Genomic DNA, 24,854 nt, shown 5'->3' on the forward strand with positions numbered 1-24,854 from the left:
TTTTTTGAGTTATGCAGGAATATTTTCTTATTTAAGTTTTGGTAAATTGTAAATTAAAAAAATATTTAGAAAAAATTAGACAACAATTTGATATGATACTCGTAGTTAAGAGACATCAAACTATCAGATTACTGAAGTTTTTGGACGTCTATTTTCAATTTCGATGTCAATTTCACTACAAGAAAAATCCCATTTATATACGGCCGAAATCCGTATATAACATCCAAAATCCGTATAAAAAGTGATGTTATATACGGATTATATACGGTCAAAAATCTGTATATAAAAAGGGCGTAGATAAGATTACATACGGATTATCCGTATGTAATTTATATACGGATTATCCGTATATAAGTTACATACGGATAATCCGTATATAAATTATATACGGAATATCCGTATATAAATTACATACGGATATCCGTATATAACTTATATACGGAATATCCGTATATAAATTATATACGGAATATCCGTATATAAATTATATACGGAATATCCGTATATAATTTATATACGGATTATCCGTATATAACTTATATACGGATTATCCATATATAACTTATATACGGATATTCCGTATATAATTTATATACGGATATTCCGTACATAATTTACATACAGCTTGACTTGAATAGCAAACCTGGTCATCCAACTTCCAAAAAGAGACAATTTACAAGACCTGCCCATACCACACAGACAATTCACAAGACCTGGACATTATATCCATTCACAAATTTAATAAATAAATCAAGTCTTTAAAACATACAAACATGCATTTCACATTAATCATAATAAGAAAGTTTACATAATTGTTAATCATAATAAGTTCAAATAACATGTTTAAAGTCATTGAGGGAATAAGTGTGAGTCATACATGTCCTACTTCTAAAAACATAACTAGTAATCTCCATAAACAGTATCATCTTCTGGTTGATCTGTTGGTTGCTGTGGTTGTTGTGGTTGTTGTGGTTGTTGTGGTTGTTGTGGTTGAACATTAGCTTGTGGCTGATTCTGGGATTGAAGAAATTGTTGTGCAATTGCGGCTGCAGGAGGTGGAAGATACTGCATCATGACACCAATAAAGCCTTGCAATTGAGAGTTCATCTGTCGAAGTTGGTCATCATGGGTTGATACTCGTGTGTGGAGGTTAAGAATGTCCTCTGCAATCGGTTGCTGAGAAGAAGATGCCTGTGTCTGTTGTATGTAACTATCGACACAGTCATCTTGAGCACTGACATTTCCAATGCCGTATACGCGTCCCTTGTACCTTCCACCAGCAACATCCAACCAACATTGGTTTCTCAATCTTTCCTCATCTGCAGGGTCTAGGGGAGCACATGTTGAAGCCCCAACGGATGCTGTCTCAGATCTTATTTGAGAAAATCTGGCTTCAAACTCTTCCTGTTAAATGAATACATGATTATCGTTAAATAGATAGACCTAAGAATTATATAACCTAATAAAGAATAAGTTAGTAGAAACTAACATGTGTCCGCCTAGACCTTTCATCGACAAATTCTCCTGTTGATGCTCGAATATGTGTCTGCTGAAATATTTCATCAACATGCACTGACCGACCAAGCTCCTGTGACTGCAAGCAAAGAAGATGTAAGTTGTTAACATCAAATATTTTTAAAGTTTATCCATATAGAAATGTAAAAATAAATTTATATGTACCAGACGAATTGCATGCTCATGCACGCTAATGGATCCCCCAGTGTGCAAACAACCACCCTTGTCAGATGTCCTGTTCTTTTTGGCCGTTTCACATTTTTGTCTATAAAGTGGCATGTTCCACTTCTCCAAAAGACCATTCCAAACATTATCCCCCATCCAATCAGGTTTTTTTCCTTCTGTTCGAGCTTTTTTAAACATCTCAGATAATCTATGAGATGCTTTTGTGTGGAATTTTTTTTTCACCTTTTCTTCATGGTTAGACCTCCATGAAACCTTTCTCTGTTGACAAAAAAGATGAATATTGGATAAGATAATTGAGGACCTTAACATTTAAAATTAACTGTAGTACATAATGTAAATGAACACAAGTGTACCTTAAAACGCTCAAAGAAAACATCTCTTCGTGTCTGAGGTATTTGTCCCCATGTCACCCATGGCTCATCAAATTGTGCCTTGATGGTGGCTGTGATTGCTTTGGATGCTGTTTTTGTTGGATAAAACCTATACCAAAATAAAAGTCAAATATTAGAATAATATAGTATATGCTTGGAACAGTAAATTGATGTTTTCTTACCCTCCTCCAATAGGTGTAATGATTGGACGATTGTTGGAAACATCTTCAAAGTCATTGGCTGCTGAACTTGAACGTGGAGGGTTATCCCCTATAGGAGATGGTGATGGCATATTTGTGGGAGTTGTTGGGTTAGAACCAACATGGGGGGAGGGTGATCTCCATTGATCAGCAGCAAATTGTTGTGAACTAGGTGTGAAAGGAGGAACTTCCAACGAAGGTGGAATTGATGGTGGAGTAGGTGTCAAACCAGGAACTTGTAATGGTGGTGGAACAAATCTAGCAGTGGAGGTAGAGGTAGGTGTAGATGGCTGACTACTTGAAGCATTTACGTTATTGAAACGGTTTAACAACTTGACCATATAAGATTTCTTCTTGCCCTTCTCCTTATCTGATTTTGCTGAAGGTGGAATAGGAGGGTCACAACCATCTGATGCCATATTCTTCAACAAAAAACAAAATTGTGTTATTATGATATTACCTATTAAATATGCAGGGAAAATGTATTGAAATTGCAAAACCTATTATTGAAGCCTTGAAAAGGAAAGGTGCTTCTGCTATGGGATTTGTTGGTTTCTGTTGGGGTGGTAAGTGGCATATATGGGTTGTAATTATCTCAAGGTTGCTAATTCCTCATATATGGGTTCTCAAACCTTGTTCCTCCAAACATAGCAATTAGAATCCTTAATTTCCACCAAGTGACAATTAGAAACTTGCTGTCCCAGAAACTTATCTGTATAAAGAGTATTCTCTGCTGAAAAAATACAAATAACATCACACTTGCTTAATTACATTCTACTAATCATCACATGGATCTCAGTTCCAACTAATGTATAAACATACGAGACCTTCTCAGTTCCAACAAGTTTTTAAAAAGAGTCATTCATACACAACTTACAAGTTTGGTATACAATGTTCAGCTGTTAAAGGGAATCTTAATCTTTTTAAAGTTAGATACCCTAGGAATTCATGCACCAGGTTCGTCTCACTAATTGGTTCTAAGATTGATCATTGGCTTAAAAGTCTGGTGAGATGATTTGATCATTTGGTTTTTAAAAGGGTCATTCAGCTGCAACTTACAAGCTTGCTATATAATCATAATGTTTGAGAATAAAAGATAGGGTATCTTTTTTAAAGTTAGTTCCGATAGAAATTCATGTACCAGGTTCATCTCAACAAAGTATTCTTTTCGTTGAGTTTGGTACAATTAATAATTAAGAGATGTATAGAAACTCATCTCAACCACAAAATTCACATTGTAACCCGTAATTAGTAGAGTTAACCCACATAGGCACAAAGCAATTTTGCTACTGATTCAGTGAAAGACCACATTAAGGTCTATATAAGCACTAGGTGTCTGATAGATAGCTTAAAGCAAAGCATATATTTTTTATTATTCTAACTTTTATGTCTTAAAACTAAAAATTTTAGTCAGCATAATAATGATGAGAAAGACAAATATAAAAAGAGAAAATATATATGGCCTAAAGACATTACAAAACCAAATAGTTCTTTTAAGCCCTTTGAAATCACCCACTGGATAGAGGTGCACAAATAAGTGAGCTCCACTGGATAAGTTCATTGAAAAGGTTGTTTTATATATTACATTCATTCCAAGTATTTATGTTCTTGAATACGTATATACTGTTCTTGATAAAATTTAAGTGGATTAGAAGATTTATATAGATGTATATTCTTGAAGATTAATTAGTAGTCTAATCAAGCCTTTCCGAAGAAATCCAACTGGGATGTCGTATGGTTGAAGGACAGACATCATATGCAGAAGCTAATGTGTTGGTAATTTTGGCAGAGACTGATTGGGTTAAGAAGAAGATAAAAAATAATGAATTGTCTAGAATTGGTTCTGGGGAATGGGTATTTGGTTGAAATCCGAATACCAGTTTTCTATTGGAGTGTTGAAACTGGTGGTGTGTGGGATGTTTAAACCAGTAAAGAGATTAGATTTTCATGAATAAAACAGTTAACTGAATTGTACTGAACTAAAAAATAGTTCAGACAGTTACTTTGAGATGTTTTTAAGTACATTACAGTTTTACAGTTTTCCTAAACTAGTTTATAGTTAACTATAAAATTTTACAATACAATGTAGTACAGTGTGCTTTGCCCACCCCTAATCAAAATAACACGGAAATTGAAATTACATAAATTAATTCATCACTTCTTCTTTCTCCCCTCTACAAGTATGGGTTTATGATCACCCATGGGTACACCAACACATCGTAACTCTATTCACTGCTAGAACTGTGAAATGAATCTTCATCCTCATCTTCACTTTGTCCCTCTTCACTGCATTCTTCTTCCGATTCACTTGTTTCTTCATCCATATAGCGTTGAACTGATTGTACATTGTTGGGGTCCACTTCTTCAAGACCGGCTTCTATATCTTGCAATCGGATAACTTCTTCAACTTGAATGATGTCATTAACATGTGACATTTCCTCCACTTGGTATGGCTCAATGGCATCTACCTCATTAGAGTCTATACGACCTCTAGGTTTGGTCTTTATTGCAACACACCAACCCCGTTTGTCGGTGCGCGATACAGGATATGGTACATAATACACTTGTTCTACATTATGTGCAATTATAAAAGGATCAAACAAGATATATCTTTTATCCATTCGAATATCCACAGTGCCATACTTTGAATCCACTCTTGTCCCTATTCTTGATGGATCAAACCAATCACAATAAAATAATACAACCTTCTTTTCAATGGTTGAGGTATTATACTCGAGCTCATATATGTGCTTAATGACACCATAGAAATCATCTTCACCCCCTTCTGTAAGGCCTTTAACATGAACCCCACTATTTATAGTCTTCTTGCCCTGGCTCCATGCATGGGTATGAAATTTATATCCATTGACAAAGTAGGTATGTCATTCCTTCACACATCTTAAAGGACCAAGTGATAAATCTCTAAGATGTTGGTTTCTGACACTTAAAGGATCGTTATGAACCTACAAAAATATATGAACCTATTGAATATAATTAAAAATGAATCAATATGTGAATAACAAATTTATGTCGAAGAATTTGATAAGTTGTACTTGATCCCTGAACCACAATGGGAAATTTGCATGTATATGTGTCGAACTGTTTGACTCTGAAAGTTGATAGGTATGTAAGAATGAGCTGTCCATAGGTATGAGAATATTCAGTCAATATCAATTTAATATGATGAAAACAAAATCCATAGACAAATGCAATTTATTTGGAGCCTTACTGAAGATAAGGTTGAACTTCATTGCAATTGATCAAGAGATGAACATGAGCTGATCTCAATTCTTCGTCACTTAGCCAATGAGTTGATTCCCTCCCGGAATGACGACCACCTTCGTCAAACACTGATAATGTTGTCCTTTCAACTTCAATGTCTACTTCATTTCTCATGCTTTGTGGTGTTAACATAAAGTTCTTGAAGTAGTGTGAACAAAAATGAGTTGTTTCATTGTGCAAATATGATGCCACTATTGATCCTTCAACCCTAGCTTTATTCTTAACTGAACGTTTAGCATATCCCATGAACCTACAATTTAAGAAAGTCGTATGTTAGTTTCAATATGTGTTGCATCTAAATTCAACTGTTGAATGAGATATTGTCACCTTTCAAATGGGTACATCCACCTATATTGGACCGGTCCACCAAGTCTTGCCTCATATGGAAGATGTACAGGGAGATGTTCCATACAATCAAAGAATGAGGGGGGAATATTCTCTCCATCTTGCAAATAATCATTGGAATGTTTTCTTCCATCTTCCGAAGGTCGACCTCATTCAATGTTGTACAACATAAATCTCTAAAGAAATGACTTACTTCTGTAATGGGATTGAGAACATGAGTCGGTAAAGAACTAAACGCTATAGGAAGTAAGCATTCCATAAACACATGGCAGTCATGACTTTTCATCCCAATGACCTTTCCCCTATTCACATCAACACACCTTGACAAGTTAGAAGAATATCCGTCAGGCATCCTAAGATCTTTCAACCACTGACAGACCTGTTTTGATTGGTCTACTGAAAGTGTATAATTAGCTTTTGGCTTGTACATCTTTCCATTTGTATGAGTTTTGAGCTCCAAGTCTTTTCGTTTACAATACAAGCCTAAATCCATTCGGGCCTTTTCATTGTCTTTTGACTTTCCACTGACATTCATCACAGTATTAAAAATGTTGTCAAAAAAATTCTTCTCAATATGCATGAAATCAAGATTATGCCTTAACAAATTATCCTTCCAATATGGTAGATCCCAAAAGATGTTTTTTTTTCGTCCAATTATGCCACTCACCGTATCCATCTATTCTTGGCGCACCATTTTCAGTTACTTTAGGATAACCATTAACTCTATTCCAAACTTCTGTTCCCGTCAAATATGGTGGTGCGTCTTCCATGTCCACTTCCCCCTTTTTGAAAGCATTCTTATTTCTCCTAAAGGCATGGTCATTTGGTAAAAACCTCCGATGGGAGTCAAACCACGAATTTTTTCGCCCATTATATAATCTAAAAGCCTTTGAATGCTCCATGCAATGTGGACAAGCCAATTTACCATGGGTGCTCCATCCAGACAGCATACCATAAGCAGGAAAATCATTAATTGTCCACATTAGCATCGCCCTCATGATAAAGTTTTGTCGCCTTGAAATATCGTATGTTATGACACCACTCCACAACTTTTTCAAGTCATCTATCAAGGGCTCTAGGTATACATCAATGCGTACTTTTGGATTGAATGGCCCCGGAATGAGACAAGTCAAAAACATGTAGGGTTTAGACATGCACATTTCTGGAGGTAGGTTGTACGGCGTGACAATTACTGGCCAACACGAATATGGTATAGATGACGCCTGCACATATGGATTAAAACCATCGGAGCATAAACCAAGTCGAACATTGCGTGGCTCAATGGAAAAATCACGATGTACTCTATCAAAGTGCCTCCACGCCTCTCCATCACACGGATGACGCAAAACACCATTTGACGACCTGTTGTGATGGTGCCATGTCATTTCTGTTGCAGTTTCTTTTGAGGCATACATTCTTTGAAGTCTTGGAATTATTGGCAAATAGAACATGGATTTAACGGGAACTTTTTTTTTTGAACTTGCTCCTGTCTTGTGTTGTTGATACCTTGGCTTCCCACAAAATTTGCATTCAACTAACGCTCCATCCATCTTACCATATTCATTATCATAGAATAGCATGCAACCATCCACACAACAATCAATCCTCTGCGATTGTAATCCCAGCTTCGACACTATCTTTTTTGCATCGTAGTAAGTTTTTGGTAAACCACATTTGTGTGGTGTTACATCCAAAAGCATTTTTGCAAAAAAATCTATGCATTGGTTAGGAATATTCCAATTGGACTTGCAAGCTAAAAGCCTCACACACATTGATAATTTGGAGTCTGATGCTCCTTCATACAAAGGCGTATTTGCCTCCAACAAAAGGTTATAAAACCTTTGAGTTTCTTCATTTGGAGCCTCTTCAATGTTAGAAGAATTTGATGCTTGGAAGGGTTGTCTTTGTATGAGAGCATCATGGACCATGTCTTCCATCGTCATAACTTGTTCATTTGGTTCACCTTCTGTCTCCACACCCCTGAAAGTGACATCATTATCTAAATCAGCTTCTTGCATGGTTTCCCCGTGATCCTCCCAAATGAAATAATTAGGCTTGAAACCGTTTTTATACAGGTGAACCTTCACAACTCTTTCGTTCAAAATCTTTTTACAATCGCACTTTGAACATGGACATCGAAGCCCCCCATCTCTTTGATAACGGTCTTGTTCACAAGCTTTAATTATAAACTCTTCAACACCCAATACAAATGACTCTTTCAACGCACCTCTTCCTCTATAACACCTATCGTACATCCATGAACGATTTGGTGGAACTTGATCCATGTTCTGTATACATATCAATTAACGACAAATTAGCCATTACTTAATACAAGGCTAAATTAATTATGTATTACAAGTTTTCCTTCAAGGAAAAGTAATAAGAAAGTTCAACACTAAACAATCAGTAATTGAATTTCCATCACTGCTCCTTGGAAGGTAATGTTAGGTAAGTACTTAGTCATGTTAGTTTAAAAGGTTTGGCATATTACATGGGGTATAGATGTTCATGCTTTATGAAAAGTGATGTTGTTATAATGAGTACACATGATTGGATACTTTGGGGTGTTGTTTGTGTATGAAAAAGTGTCATGGATACACTTTAAAACCATGTATATTGTGGATATCTTGTTTTTAGCCTCTTGCATTAAGTATACATTGGTGGGGCACTTATCTATACTCTTTGACCAAGAGTGCGGGTAAGAGAGTATTGAGTATTCTCTTCCATTGTTTAAAGAGAAAAGAACGAGTTTTAAGTATGAGAGGAGTGGAAGTGAGGTTTGAGTGAGTTGGGGTACATGGGTTGATACAAATAATGAAGAAAGTAGAACTTTTTGGTGTCAATGCTGTGGAAAAAGATCATGAAAGAATAATGATCTCTGGCATCCTTGCACATACATTTCTGAAATTCAGAAATCAATAAAATGCGTTCAATATTTATCAGAAAATAACCATAGCTGAATAACATGGTTTGAGAACTATGGGAAAGGAGGAGAACGTATTCCAATTTAAAAGGAGAAAATTTATTCGGGAAAACACAATAACAAGTGACTTTTTGCTAACAAAACATGCCTGAATCTTTAGAAACACCTAGCATCAGTGACTGTTGACTAGAGGGGGAATGGACAGAATTGGGTGGCTGCTGTAGTGATGCAGAAGAAATACCACTGAGACTAGTGGACTGGACCCCAAGTCCAATACCAGATTGAGAAGAAACAGATGAGCCATGAGAGTTAAACTGCATACATTACACTACGTCATATAAAATACATTTTTCTGATGTAAGAAACTATGTGATACAAGGAGTTATAGGTTATATATTATCATTTAACAGAAAAATAAGTTTTAGTCACATTAAATTATTCATAAATAAAAGTACATATGGAAGGAAAATTGAAAATGAAAACATAAAGCTTCAAGAAAAACACCATTAACAACACTTTAAAATGAGAACTAACAGTATGCCATATTTACTTACTGATACTTATAACACATATTAAGAAAACAGAAAAAAATAAGAACTTTGTATTGAATATCCGAGTTTACAAGTGATGAGCTTCTGTTGACAGCAAATGCATATAGACTACAGAGGCTCATTTAAATGATGAAATCAATTATAACAGCTGACTAACAAGCATCCAGTGACGCTGTAACTGTAACAAATAAATTGTCAGTGACAACTGACAAACAGAAAACAACAGATCAGACAATAGAAGTAATCAGACTACAACTGATCAAACAAGTAATTCACTCACTGCACAATCCTCCTCATGGGCATTATAAGCGATTGATTACTATTTGAAACTTAATCACGAACCAATCTGAAAATTTTCGATTCTACTTGATACTACAAGATCAAGTATCTGGTGATTTTGGATGGTCCATGAATTCATATTCTACCCGGAGTAAAAAACATTCATTCCTTTAATTTCTACTCTTACCAAAGGAAGCACAGAAGGCTTTACTTTTCCTTTACATAAACAGAATTCATGTTTAAGTAATACACTCACAATCAGACAAATTATCAGGCAGTCAACGATGACCAACAAAAAGAAACACGAATTTTTTTTCCCTTTCCCCTGTACAACTTTCTCCATCACTTTGTACTGAAACAGATTTAAAAATAAGTCTCCAATTTAGCTTGGAATATTAAGAGGACCAATGCTTATGTAGTAAAGAACCACATTAAAAATCAAGAAAAAAGTAACACTAGAAGAACATGCATGTTTAGGCTGGATAGCTCAATTTTTGTGGACCGTAATGAATCTTCTAAGAAAAAAAAACAAGCAAAGAAAAGACAAATTTGATAAACAACTACCTGTTGCAAAAGGGGGTTTTGCTGCTGGGCAGAAAACTGCTTATGGTTTCCCCCAACAAGAGAAGGCATATTACTTTTGCAGATTTAATAAAACAGTACATTCAAAGCTGGCTGGTTCAAATAAAGACTCAAAGAATGCCTAAACACTAGATCTAACTACAGGATATCAGCTAGAAGATTTAAAGTGACCTAAAACCACACAAAGACAGCAAGCACGGTGCAAACACTTTATTTAAAACTGTGACAGTTTTGAAATCCAGAATTTAATCAACTCAACCATTCATTTTTCAATTCTGTGATTGATTGGAGTTGCTATCCCTTGAGACATGCTTAAAATCATAAAAGAAACTTGTCTCAAGCTTTATACACAACAAAACTGAGCAGCAACAGTATTGACCAAAGCAGACCAGAAATTGAATTGGAGAATTGTGAAACAAAGACAAGACAAGCTACTGAAAGTAGGGAACTCAGGTATGCATTTTGCATTTTAGTGATTAACAAAAGTTGCTACTGCTTGAAACATGTATAACAATAGTAAACACACTTGTACCAAGATTCAAAACTACAAAATCTGACCAACAACAGTGAGCACAACTTGAAACCAGTGAAGAATATTGATGCAGATTTTTGAAATCATAGTGTGAGGAATTCAACCAGTCATTTTGCTTTTCTGAGATTAATGAGTTTGCAATCAGTTTAAACACATTTAGACTCATAAAGCAGATTTGGTCAAACCTTGAAACACCAGAAAACTGGACCAAAGCAGATTATAACAACTCAATGCAGAAAGTACAGTTTATGGACAGTTTGCTACTGGAACCAAAATGTGCAATGCTACTTGGCTCAACTGATCAAAGCTGGACATGATGTCGTTTCTTTATATGATCAATCAGAGACCTAGCAACTGCTTAAGGCACAACCAAACCAAAAAAGAAAAAAAAAATACAGCTGAACAGAATCAAAATATTAATGACAGAATAACACTGCAACACTTTTGCACATGACTGGACAAAACTGAAATTGATTTATAAAGCTGAATTTGAACTCAAACAAACAAAGTGCACCGTCTAAAATGATGAAGAAACATTAAGGAACAACTGAATGAACACAAACTGCAAGCTCAAGTACGAATTAAGCCAAACAGAATTGAAAAAAAAAATATTTGAATTGGTTAAGATGTAGGTTACCATTTTAGGTTACAGATGAATACAACACAAAACAACTATTCTATCAAGGATACAAAAGGAAAATGTGATAGGTTTGGAATTGGTTATAAGAGGAGGGATAAGAGGTATAACTGAATATGTCTGACGATAATTCTAGCATTAGCAAAAGCAATGGTGGGAGAAGAGAGCGTGATCAGGGGGAAACAGCGTCTTCCTCAATATAATTTTATATGCATCCACATATAGCTCCCTTTATCTAATTAAGCTCATATTTTGAAATGCTTAAGGTTTATACCACCCTCTTATAGGCTTTCCCTGGTCTAAGGACTTATAATAGCCTTATTCAATACACAATAAAATACAACACAAGATCATTCTTTGATTTCTTATACAGTGTATGTATAGGATATTTGATAGGTCCTCTTTAACTGTGTAATTTCTAAAGGGTTGTAAATATAATTGGGATAAGAATCAAGGTTAAAATGTAAGGTCTGGGGCAATCAACAAACAAGAGCTAACATTTTTTTATAAACACCAGAACAACACATAAATTTATTACTGAAAAATGAACATAATATTACAAGATCTTACAACATAATATATCTTAAATTATAAAAACATGCAATACAGTCCTTTTCTGTATTCAGAAAGATGATTATGAGAGATAAGTTACTACAACACAACCGTCATTGACATACAAGATTGAGTAATACCTGTAGGAGTATCGAATACAGCTAACAATCTCCTGCCAAGATCTTCAGCTAAGTTTAGTACTTAAAACTTGGTTTGAAGAGGCTGGACAAACATGAATTTCAGAAAATATGTCAATAAATATCTTCCACAGGTGCACACATCCTAACAGTAAGAAAGAAGTTTATGTTTGTATCCAAACTAGTAGAAAACAAATACTTCTAGATGTAATCATAAATAAAAAGATCAATCATTTCAAACATTAATCAAATTATCCGAAAAATCATTCTTAGTTCACATTACAAGACTTTTATCTTCATGTATTATCCGAAAAATCATTCTTAGTTCACATTGTTAACCTCCTTCACCACCAAACATACTAAATGTCAACATTTGTCTTACTTTCATAATTTATCTCTACAATTAGACAGATTTTTTCTTTCACTGTTGGTTAGTAAACACTCTTCATGCTCTATTCTATCTCACTCGTATGTATATATATAACTTTATAAAATTATAATTTCACTTAATATTAGTAAGAAAAGGAACCCTGACAGCATAATATCAGTTCCTTATGATATGGAGGTCTGGACAACCTCAAAGACTTCCAAAGGGAAAACATGAAAACTATCACAAAAATGGGTCACCTTTCTCATTTCTAATGTGACCCCTAGCTCTCATGTACCTAGCTTCACCATTGCTTAAGCCCAATTCATATACTACATCAAAAGAGGATACTTGTTGGACATAGCAGATGTCATAACTGAGGAGATTTAAAAGTTTAATGTTCTGAACCTAATGGCTTGGCCTGGAGACACACCCTTTCAAATGGGGGAATCTAGTGTACTTATAGTGGTAGAAGAGCAACCACAACCATAACAACTAACACCACCACAAAAAAACTTAGTAAAATCCAACACCAGTACCTCATCAACAACAACAATAGCCACAACAGGACACCTCTTCAGAGCATACTTAATTTTTTAGCACTACTGTACAACAAAAAGTTCCTTATAATGAATGAACAAAGGAAGGAAGATCTGAAGGAAGCAAGCAAGAGTCTTCTGAACCAGAGGACTTCTTTGACTTTAAGATGGATGCATTATCTTGAGGAATCATTACTCAGGCTCTTTTCTTTGCTTTCAGATATCATATAATACATTGTATTAATTTTTATTTATTTATTTTTTATAGTTTGATGGGATGAGAGAAAAAGAAGATAAAGATGGGAACTAAACACACCAACGTATCTTTATCTTAACACTACTCTAACTGTAATAACTATCTCCATTATACCTAACTCATCATATAAGCCTTTGTAGCGAGCGAGATCACCCAAGTATATCAAACAACGGTGACAGGATATTAAACCTTTCTTCATATCAGAAGATTTCTTTTCATCCTTCCCCATTACAATTTTATTTTCAGAGTCCTCAAAGTAACCAAGTGGAAGTCCATACTTAGCTCTAATATTCATAATAAGATCATGGTAAAATCCAGTTGCTTCTGAAAGAAAAGTCTTAAATTGCAGCCTTATTTTAGTTATCCGGTCAGGTCGAACAGAACCTTTCCCTCCCAGAGATGATTTTGAGCTTACGGAAGTATGGGCAACATTAAAGTATGTCCTCAATTCCTCAATCCTCTTATAGTGCAATTGCCACAGAGCATACTCAATGTTATGCTTCTCAGAAAAGGCATGATTCACTTCTAACACCCTCTACACCAAATGTAATGACAATGTACTTCCCATCTCCTTTGCTGTTACATACACCTTATTTAATTTGTTTACTTTCTTTAGGAAGTATAAAGGGAAAATGTAGAGGGATGAGTTTTTATACAGAGGTGCTCTCTCGTTTTCTCTTGGTAGAAATAGGTTTCAATGTGACTATGGGAAATGAGGGAAGTTGAAATAGTAAACTGGGTGAAATCTCTATAGAAAGTTATGATTTCTACTGTCATAAGCCACAAGTTAGAGAGTTGTTACCTTCTGAAATGTGGTTCTTCAGTATGAAAGTTGAGTGCTCCAAGTTTTAGCTAGTTGTGCATTTCTTTACCAGTCAGTTTATATATTTTAGTAGTTTTTAATATTCATGCCTTCTAGTTTCTTAACACTACTATGAGAATACCTTTTGGAATATCAGAGGAGCAGTTGGAGCGGTCTTCTAATATTTCCTATATGGGTGTTGGATTTAAAAAAGAGGTTATGTCATATTTCTTAACAAACCTGCACTTAACAAACCTATATATTAAACTTGCAACCAGAGGTAACACCGCAATATCTCCTATCACGTTAAACAAACCTGCACTTAACCAATTCCAAGCGCATTGAACTACTTACCTTGGTTACTAAATATTCATTTCTTAACCAAAATGTCAGTTAATGGTGTGGTTTTCTGGATTATAAACTATATCAGGTGAAATTCTCCAGCAATCATACAACATTGCACCTTAATCAATCAATTAATTGAATGTTCCTAGAGAACCTATCAAACTCTTCCTATTCTGCTTGAAACCCCTATTCGGACCAATTTTACAACGTCACATACAAATATTGCTAAACATAACTAAAACCTTATTCTAATCAAAGTACATGTTAATTTGCATTCATCATATTAGAAAGAATCATTCACCCATTATATAATCATAACACCATATTTCACAGAATCAAAGATAATGTTTAGCGCCACTTACTTTGGCTCTTCTTAGTTTCTTTTCTCTACACCACCAGAATTCTCCTAACCTTGAGATTGATCCAACACCTTCCTCTATTGTTCTATTAAAATGCTCCCAGGAAGTTCAAATGAACTTTGTACAATTTAATGCTAAACTGCATAAGAAGTAAAGTAAGGACTTTAAACATAAAACAGGGGGAAACAACACAACAAAACTCAGGAGTAAACATACCTTGCTTCAGTACCTAGCTCTTTTGCTTCACTGTACAACACTTTAAGCCTTCCCAATGAGGTACCCCACACTTCTCAACCACTTCAGCTCCTGTATCAAAGTCAAAATAAAATTTTCAATAACGAAGCAAACCATTTTCAGTGACTAGTTTTCGTCAAGACCCATTTTCAATAACAACCAATAAAACGAAACCAAAATATAAGCAATTCAAACTTACTAAATGAAGAAGGCAATAGCAGCTCGATCTTATCTCTTCCACTTCGAAGACCCCATCACCTAGGGTTTCTAAATTCGCGATTTCAAACCTCGAAACAACAACGAGCAAAAATAGGACAATGTAACAACACCGAGAGAAAAGATAACTCAAATAAACCTCAAATCTAAACGATTCAAACTTACCAGGACCAAAACGCAACTACAACTCCAGCTTATCTCTGCCACTTCGAAGAAACCAACCTAGGGTTTCCAAAGTCGCAATTTCAAACCTCCAAAGAACAAAAAGAGAAAACGAAAACAAAAATAATCCTCAAAGCTTCGATTACTCACCGTGTTCGACAAATGAAATCCGAATCTACGAGCAGTGACGTCGAGTGCGGGTTTCACTGAACAAGAGCCTCCCTGCAGGCGAGGTGGACTCACAGCGGAGAAGAGAGTGCAGTGAAGAAGTGGACTGCAGCTTCGACAAGAGGGAGAAGAGGCAGACTGGACTGAAGCTTCGAGGACAGAAGGGAGAAGAAATGTTTTTTTCAGAGTGTGGGAAATTTTGGAGCTTTCACTTTCATTTTTACTTGGTTTTCTATTACGTACGCATATTACATACGGATCTTCCGTATAAAATTTTTTTTTTAATTATATACGGATTTGTCCGTATATAATGGATTTCCCAATATCCGTATGTAAAATCCGTATATAATAAGTTTATTACATACGGATTTAATCCGTATATAATGATCCGCGGGTAACTAGCTATTTTCTTGTAGTGTTTGATGTCTTTAAAAAATAGTAAACGTCAAAAAATAATATATATATATATATATATATATATATATATATATATATATATATATATATATATATATATATATTAATAATTAAACGTAATTATCCATATTCGCAATAATTTCTTATCAGGTTTGTCTCTGATTTGTAAAAGTCCTGCTGAATGAAGGAGATTTCCGACATGAGGAAACAAGCTGAAATATAAAACTGATGCAAACGCCAATCTGCCCTTACCAACAAACAATAGTCATATCTTTATTTTATTCTTTTTATTTCATTTTATCTTATTTCAAAGAGAATTAGTATACTAATAGGGACCCGTCTTATAATATCTGACATATGATACATTTATCTATATGCATAGTATTCCTTCATGTCATGTACATTTGTATATATTATTCGTTGTTCCTTGTTATTTCAAGCCAATGTTAATAAATTGCTTCATGTGACTGCCTCTTTTATTTCTTGCCAATAGATTTCTTTGGTTTTTACACAAAACCATTGGCTAGTTATACCGAATATGTCCAACAAGCATAAATCTTCTGGTCAATGTGAAAGATTGAAATTATTCAAAACTTTCAACCTTGCGTTTAACTTTCTTTTTTTCTAAGAAAACGTATAATAAAATAATAGTATGTATAAAAATGTATACAATGTGGAATATTATAATATTGAATTAATCTATAAATTTTTTTTTCTGTGTGCTAGATGAATTTCCCACAGAACCAAAAGCAGTCGCTAATATTATTCATTAAGCGATTAGAATCTGAGATCACCAATGACAATGAATGCATCAGATTCCATCACATAATCACACTCCTTTTACATTGCATTGTCAAACATATGGTTTAACTAATATATTCTCTCTAACTCAACAACACTTATCAAATCAAATTGTAGACACATTCATTATGAAAGCAGTCTCAGACGGCAGCACCTGTTATGGGAAAACAAACCACACAATATGTACATGAACTCTGGCAATTCTGCATAGTCCCAAAAACTACAAGAAAATTTAATTGAAAATGAACAAAAAGTTCAGCAACTTAAAGTTTTGCTCCCGAAGATCCATGATTAGGACTTGAGCACCCTCTCAATAGCAGCCACATAAAACTCCTTTGGCATGGTACCTATTACAGAATCGCATTTTTGACCATTTTTGAACATTAAAACCACTGGTACAGCCTTAATGTCATAGTCTTCAGCAATTTCCATGTCAGTGTCTGTGTTGACTATGAAGCACTTGACTTTTCCAGCATACTCTGCTGCAATCTCGTCGATTATCCGGTGAACCATCCTGCATGGTCCACACCAATTTGCATAGAATATAACAAGGACTGGAGTTTCACTTTTCAGAATCGAATTATCCCACAAGTCTTTGGTAACTGGTGTAGCTTCCAAATCACAAGTTCACAAGATTCAAGTCACAATACACACTCACATATCATAAATGTAAAATTGAAACCAGGACCAGCTAAAAGCAAGAAACAAATAAACATGAGCCTTGAATCATTGGGTGAACTTTTTCAACATAAATACCCCTTTTGTCATATTTACATACATAGATTGAGAAACTTTCAACTCACAAATAAATACAAATTACTTTAGATGCCTCCCCACATGGATGATTCCAATCATTTCTTTTATTGTAGCAGAGGGGACATTATGTATCTCATTTCATAGGTCATCCCATCATGATATGATTCAAACTAACTAGAAGTCTGAAAATAAATAACTTGGATATACAGCAATGGGGTTAGGTCAATAGGTCAAGCACCCAAACCTATTGATAAAAACCCATAATAAGAGGAAGGATGCAAGGACAAATGAACTTTTCAAGCTCTTCAGATGAGAAAACAAATATGACAGCTCAAAATTATCAAGTTGGCCACAATGTCTTCAAAAACAAGAGGAAAAGAAAAGAAACTATTAGAGTAGGCTAGCAACTCAAACTAAGAATCAATATTCAATACAATGATGAATGTTCAACTAGGCTACACGATTTTCTTGATATTTAGATAAAGATGGATAAAAGGATAAAAAGGATACTGAGGTTTATAATGCTTCTGATCTCTAATAATTACCAAAACCATCCTTGTAACAGGTCCTGTATGTTGGGCTTTCAGGTGGAAATAAGATAATTACAAGTAACAAACCTTATTTTACATGCCAACCTTTCACAGTTCCATGCCTCTGCTGGTTATTTTGACTACAGATGATTTACAAGCTTCACAAAACTTAAACACGATTCAAAAGAATGAATCTATTCCAACTGCAACTTATACTGAGTGGTTTTAACCAAGGTAGTTAGTTATGTTGGGATACTAAACATTAATGGAAAAGCCTATTTTTTTGAATCGTGATTTTGAATTGTATTGTGAATAGTAATATTCATGATCAAGAATAAGACGGCACACACACAAATATATAAAAGACATACAAAAGCACAAAGTCTGTTCCGGAATCATACAATTTACTAGGAGATCTTAGTTCATGAATAATCAAGATTGCATTGAAACCAGCAACACAATAGCGTACCAGCACTGTCGCTGTGCCAGAATGCAACCCACTTCGATATTGCAATTCATGCAATACGTGAGTGATCTGACAATTCAGACGCAAAAACTATACTCATCATGATTTGTATCATCTGCGTCCGAATCGTAATATTCTGAAAACCTTAAAGAAAAACTATAATCCTATTTTCAAAAAGGATCATTTCAACACGCCCATTGTTTCACAGAATTCTACTTCAAAATTTACCAAGATTTTGTTTTGACACCTAAAAATATATCTTTCAGTCAAAATGTGGTAACTTTGAAAAGTTAAAACATTAAAGTTAAGCAACAAGCAATACACTTCAAATGGGATTATAGAAAAAACCACTAAAACGAAATTCAAAGCAATGAATGTTGAATGCATCCCATAATACAAGCATGATCTGGCCACGATCTCAATCCAAAATTAAAAAAACAAAAACAGAAACGTACATAAATAACTAGACAGATACCTATGATTTGACGACGCGAAGATTGAATTTTTGGCAAAAGAACGGGAGTTTGAAGGTGTTGAGGTTGGTAGGGCATTCGAAGAACGAAGTGGGGAGCGTGAGGGAAGGCATGGGAAGAAGGGTCTTTGGGTTTGGGAAGAAAGGGAAAGGAGGAAGTGAGAAAAAAGGAAGCCATTGAAGAAAGAGAGAGTGAAAAGTTAAAGAAGACAAACACAAACTACGGTAACAAAAAAAAACTTATAAACAAATAAAGACACGAGGAAGACACAACTATAGATGCGTGAGTAAATTTAATGTGCGATCGATGTTCTTGCTCAATTACGCAGCTCATTGTTTTTTTCTTAATCTCTTCTTGTGGATCTAAATGTTTTATTGATTTCCGCGTGTGCTAGTATTAATTTAATAATTTACAATTATTGTATGATGCATACAGTTTTAACTCATCGTTATTTCAACAAAATATATATAAAGTAATAACATATTAGAAAGAGTAGAATGGTTAGTTAAGTATACAGTGATGAAAAATTAAAAAAAAAAAGTATATACAATAATTTATATATATGTGTGTGTGGATAAAAACGAACTTCTACTATACCTATAACAAAGAATCTATTATGGAAATTCCCAAAATACATATTTCTCTTTCGGTGACACCTAGTCTTTTTATATGGTTTTTTTTTTCAAATTCTGCTTTTCCAAAATATCTATGACTATATGACGACACTTGTCTTTTTGTGTGGTTTTTATGTCATTTTCAAATTTTGTTTTCCCAAGCTCTTGCGTGTATTGCTTATACAGTGTTTTTTTTTGTCTTTTTCAGTTATTGGCGTTTTGTGCTTCTTTGTAACCGTGGAAAGGAAGAAGGGAAGTGACGAATTTGATCCTTCTTCTCCAGCTTCTCCGTGATTTCCAGCCTTTTTCCTAGGTTTTCATCTTCTTTACACATTGTGTTTCTTTCTTTTCAGCCATTGTTCCGTGAAAGATGTGCTGTTTTTCTTATTTTTACATGTTGAAAACCACATGAGAGATGTTAACCATTTCTTTTTTTCGATTGAAGCTTAGTTTGCCTCTTTGAAGCAAGATTTAGTGGGTTTTTTTTTAGAAAAGCCTTTGTTATTTTTTTATTTATTTGGAGTTTGTTCTTTTTACTAGGTTTTCTCACTCCCAAAATATTCATGTTTTTATGCTTATGTTATTAGTCCCAAAAATTTTGTTTTGTTTTCTATTATGCAATTTTTGGATTACATTTCAATGTTATTTATTTTTTCACTAGACAAAAACAGGGTGAATATATGTGTGTACGGGACCATTTAATTAAAAGGTAAGAATTTGTGATTCGGGTTTTGGTTTGGTTAATGTGTTTGGTTGTTGAAGATAAAGTGTTTCCTGTTTCTTATGCTTATGTTCTTACTTCCAAATTTTTTGTTTATTTTCTATTATGCAATTTGTGAATTACATTTCAATGTTATTTCTTTCTTCAACAAACAAAAAAAAGGTGAATATTTGTGCGTACGAACATCGTATAATTAAAAGGTTAGAATTAATTTGTGATTTGAGTTGTGGTTTGGTTAATGTGTTGGGTTGTCAAAGTTAAGTGTGTGACATTTTTGGTAGGAATATTGTGACGTAGGATCAGCAAAAGGTCAAACTTTCGGGTTTAGTTTTTGTTTGGTTAATGTCTTTGTTGTTGAAGATAATTGTTTCGTGGTTGTGATTCTATATGTGTTTGCTTTGATTCCGTATGCTTTTTAAATTTTCAAATATTTGTACGTACTTATTTTATTTTAATCTCTACTTACATGTTTTTTCTTCAAATATTTTGACCTCAACTTCACTTTGTTTAAATTTTTAACTTCATTTTTTTATTTGATTCCATATAATTGATATCTTTCAATATGTTTTTGCATTTTATGGTGTCTATATTTATAAGTGATGTTTAAAAACTTTAACCTTAACTCTCTTTTTTTTGTCTACGTTTTATTTTAATCTACTTATGTCCATGTTAATTTATGTTTGAAATATTTTAAGTTCAATTTCATTGTGCTCTAATTCCATATGACCAAGTATGTTTCGATATATATCTTTATTTGATGGTGCTTATATTTGTATGTTCTTTTATTTAAAATGTTTAACCTTAACTTTGTTTTGTTTTGGTTTTCTATTGGGATTAGGGAATTACTTTCACAACATGTGTTTGTGTTTTGTTTTAAGTTACTTATATGCAATGGTGGATCTTCAACAAGTATTTTGGAGGAACTAAAATTTTCTTTTATAGATATAGACAAATATGAGGAGCTAAATGCATAAAATTTAAAAAAGTTCAAAATAATTATTCTTTTATATATTAATTTTGGTATGTATAAAAGAAATATTATTTATGCTTATACGACCATGTTATTTTTGTTTAAAATGCTTTTAAGTTCAACATCATTTTGCTCTAATTCCAAATGGCGTTACCTTTCAATATATATTTACATTTCATGCTTCTATTGAAATTTTTTTACCTCAACTTCATTTTATTATAATTTTATATGGATATTACATTTTACGATATATTTGTATTTTATTTTAATGTACTTATATGTCTATATTACTTCTAGTTAAAATATTTTAAATTTTATTTTATTTTGCTTTGACATCGGCATCTTTCATTATATATCTGCATTTTTAAGTTGTTTATATTTGCATGTGTTTTTAATCAAGTTTGAAATCTTTACCTATTTATTGTCTTTGTTTGAACTTGTATGAGTTTGAGACTAGAACACATATAAGAGCTTTTTCTTTTTGTCAAACTGGGGGTTAAATAGTGTTAATGAAAAAAACATTTCGCAACCATGATAGTTGCTTTTAACGTGTTATTTAGAATGTACACTACAGAGTTTGTAAGAACTTCTTTGGTTGAAGAATAATTGTTTAGTGCGAAAAGTTCTTGTATTTATAAATAAAAACACAGTTGTAGGTTTTATAAGAAAAACATTTAGACAAGAGAAGAGATAATTGCACAGATATTTTTATACTGTTTTGCTCCAACTGAGCTGCGTCCAGTCTCCTCCGCAAAGGGTTGCACTATTACATTCAACAAGATTACAACTAAGTATTCGCACCACTCCTGGTCTTCTCAGTCAGCAAATAACCTCTTGTTACCCTAGAATGGATGAGTATTCTCACTACTCCTGGTGTCCTTAGTCTGTGAATAACCTACTATTACCCTAGATTGGATGAGCATTCACTTTACTCCTAGTACTAGGCAACCTTGCCTAGATTTTCTTAACTCAATTGATTTCAACAAGTGTTTTAATTCTCTTTAAAATTGCAACCAACAAATGCTTACAAGTCCTTTAAACTATTACAATCGTAAAGAGGATGTGATAACAATACAATGAAATATAAACACTCGTAGGTGTTTCTCTCTTTTCTCTTTCTCTCTTTCTTACAATCAGTAAGCAAATATCATAGTGAAGCTTGAAAGTATTGTTTTTCTTCTTTTCTCTTCTTCTATTTTTCTACTCAAGTATTTTCTTTTTCTTGATCTCTTTCTGTGCTTTTCATTTGAATATTTCTCAAAGGATGAATATTTTTGTTGTATGTTATCCTTTTGATTCTTCATTTGAGTGATCTTTTATTTAAAGGCTATTGGATAAATTTTTGTTAGATTAAGCTTTTGGCCTTGATTCTTATTTCTTCTCTTTTTTCGTGTATAACAGTCGTTGGTTAAAGTCAACTTGTCAAAGCAGACTTGCTTTTTCAGTACTTTACTTTAAGTAAAGAACATTCCGTGAATATCTCTTTTGTCTCTGACATCCACTTTTGATATTTTAATTGAGACTTGTGGATGTGTGTAGAGTAGTTTATTTGCAAATAATAGAGTAAATTGTGCATGCAACAAATATATCTTATCTCTTATCACTTTTGTTGTTTTTGAACGTTGAGCATTTAATGTCATTCAATGTTTGCTCAGAACAATAAAGTATTTTTCATTTCCTACCATTAAGTTGGCGTTTAAGAATTAAGCTCTTCTTCTAAAGATATCAAGCGTTGAATGGAAACTTCATTATTGGATGAAGTAACATTTTAGCTCATGGTATCATTTGGACTGATGCAAACACTTTTTGTGATTTTGCCTTTTTAGAGCAATGGCGTTTAGCATGTTATCTTTTCCTTGATGTTTTAGGTTTAGGCTTTTAAAAAAAATTGTCAAAAATGTTGTCTTGACACTTTTTCATTTTTTCGTAAGTTCAATTGAATACCCTTTTGGGTATAAGTAAGCTTACACGTTTAATTTAAACTTTTTTAGATGCTTTTGACTTAACAGTCGTTTAGCTTTGGATTTTGGTGTTTTGATTTAGATGTTTTTATGATTTTTACAATCCTAAAGGTTTTCCTAAGGTTTTTCTAAGAGATCTTTGAGCATAAGTCTTGTGTTGCATCCTAATGTATTTTCATATTCTTATTTTGTTTAATATTATTTGGTTAAACGGGAATATTTAGACATATAGACGATTTTGTCTTAACATACATTAGAAATGAATTGATAACTCTTGTTACATAGGGTGGAAAGTTATCACGAATGCATTTTGGTGAAAAATTATCCACGGATGGTGATCATATGTATTACGTGCAAAAGTTAAACTGTAGAAAATTATTCATAAGTTATGACATGCATGTATTGTCCACGAAAGTTAAACTATATAAAATTACTCTTAAATGATGGTTCGTATATATTATCCACGAAAGTTAAACTATATAAAATGACATGTATGTATTACTTAACAAGATTTGTTGTTTGTTATTTTTAGTTCTATAAAGCTCTATTAAGGATATACATGAATAAGAAAGGTTCAATGCAAATTTTGATATGGAAAATAAACATGGTATACAATTATGATACTCCATAAAAAAAATTGTTAGTCTGACTAAAATGATTGTTATAGACATAGTTCAAAACCAACCTACATACAAATTATCCATGAGATTGATCCTCTTCAAGTGGAACAAAATAATAATCACGAAGAATAATCATATTGATCTTATTCGAAATTCAAATGATGCTCGGCTTTAGTATAATAACAAAACCAAAGCTCCAACAATATCAAACTTTATCAAAGTTTTGTTTGAGAAAAAAGTTTTATAAGTTTAATTCAACTCATCTTTAACAAAATCCAATTTTCCAACAATTTTTGTTTTAAGTAACAAATAAATTATTATTTCGGAGATTAAGAACCTAATAAATTAGAAAACCTTGAAAATAGTATTTATTTGTACTTTATCCATAATAATATAGTGTTTTCAACTGATACCTGATATATTTTAAATTTCTCTATTTAACGTTCAACTTATAATTTTATCATAACGACCAATATGTTTTTTTTTATTGTGCAATGCCATATATAATAGCTGTAAGAGAAGTGACTTAATACATACATTATTCAACATTTTAAGCGTATGACATATGTTTCAACAAACAATATTAAAAGAGTAAATGGACATAAACAAAAATATTTAATTTATTAGATACGCAACTTAAAAAAATAAATATTAAATACACAAATTGAAAATCAATGAATTATTAAGAACCTAAAATTAGTTTAGTTTATTTTTAATCAATGTTTGTATAGAATGATTGAACAGCTTCTATACATATCAATGAAATATTTTTTTCTCCATAATATAATCTTTTATATTGAGATCGCAATTGGTCATTGATGCAACCTTGGTAATAATCTTTTCATGCATTGTTCTGCACTTATTTGATCTTTAATGGTATCATATATTGATAAACTAATTATGATTTGCTTTGGTGAGTCTTATTAATCTTAATAGTTAATTCTAATAATTTTTTTATTTTATTTCCCACTTTAACAATCTCATG

General features: G+C 33.2%; 2 protein-coding genes and 1 pseudogene across 2 annotated transcripts; all 3 read right to left on the minus strand.

Moving 5' to 3' along the window:
• Positions 1-900: 900 nt before the first annotated feature.
• LOC148206530 (uncharacterized) lies at positions 901-12,179 on the minus strand. Its single transcript, XM_088113752.1, has 6 exons — positions 12,096-12,179; positions 2,255-2,694; positions 2,055-2,181; positions 1,681-1,959; positions 1,490-1,594; positions 901-1,404 (listed from the first exon to the last, which is right to left on the minus strand). The coding sequence occupies exons 2-6, from the start codon at positions 2,689-2,691 to the stop codon at positions 901-903; spliced, it is 1,452 nt and encodes a 483-aa protein (XP_087969878.1). The 5' UTR covers positions 2,692-2,694; positions 12,096-12,179.
• LOC148206531 (uncharacterized) lies at positions 5,498-8,287 on the minus strand (annotated as a pseudogene).
• A 4,677-nt stretch (positions 12,180-16,856) lies between the features above and the next one.
• On the minus strand, positions 16,857-19,239 carry LOC148206532 (thioredoxin M3, chloroplastic-like). Its single transcript, XM_088104351.1, has 2 exons — positions 18,986-19,239; positions 16,857-17,369 (listed from the first exon to the last, which is right to left on the minus strand). Exons 1-2 carry the CDS (start codon positions 19,158-19,160, stop codon positions 17,050-17,052), a joined length of 495 nt encoding a protein of 164 aa, XP_087960477.1. The 5' UTR covers positions 19,161-19,239; the 3' UTR covers positions 16,857-17,049.
• Positions 19,240-24,854: the final 5,615 nt, after the last annotated feature.

The sequence above is a fragment of the Vigna umbellata genome, chromosome 1 (assembly GCF_029865625.1).
Source record: "Vigna umbellata cultivar VRB3 chromosome 1, Vumbellata_1.0, whole genome shotgun sequence".
Taxonomy (NCBI): Eukaryota; Viridiplantae; Streptophyta; class Magnoliopsida; order Fabales; family Fabaceae; genus Vigna; species Vigna umbellata.

Bases quoted from the DNA above. Each gene is read 5' to 3' on its own strand.
- LOC148206530 (XM_088113752.1), bottom strand. From the start codon at position 2,691: ATGGCATCAGATGGTTGTGACCCTCCTATTCCACCTTCAGCAAAATCA. The intron at 2,182-2,254 runs GTAAGAAAACAT...ATTTTGGTATAG, and splicing joins ATTACACCTATTGGAGGAGG to GTTTTATCCAACAAAAACAG. The intron at 1,595-1,680 runs GTACATATAAAT...CTTTGCTTGCAG, and splicing joins ATGAGCATGCAATTCGTCTG to TCACAGGAGCTTGGTCGGTC.
- LOC148206532 (XM_088104351.1), bottom strand. From the start codon at position 19,160: ATGGCTTCCTTTTTTCTCACTTCCTCCTTTCCCTTTCTTCCCAAACCC. The intron at 17,370-18,985 runs GTATCTGTCTAG...GTGATTTGGAAG, and splicing joins TTCGCGTCGTCAAATCATAG to CTACACCAGTTACCAAAGAC.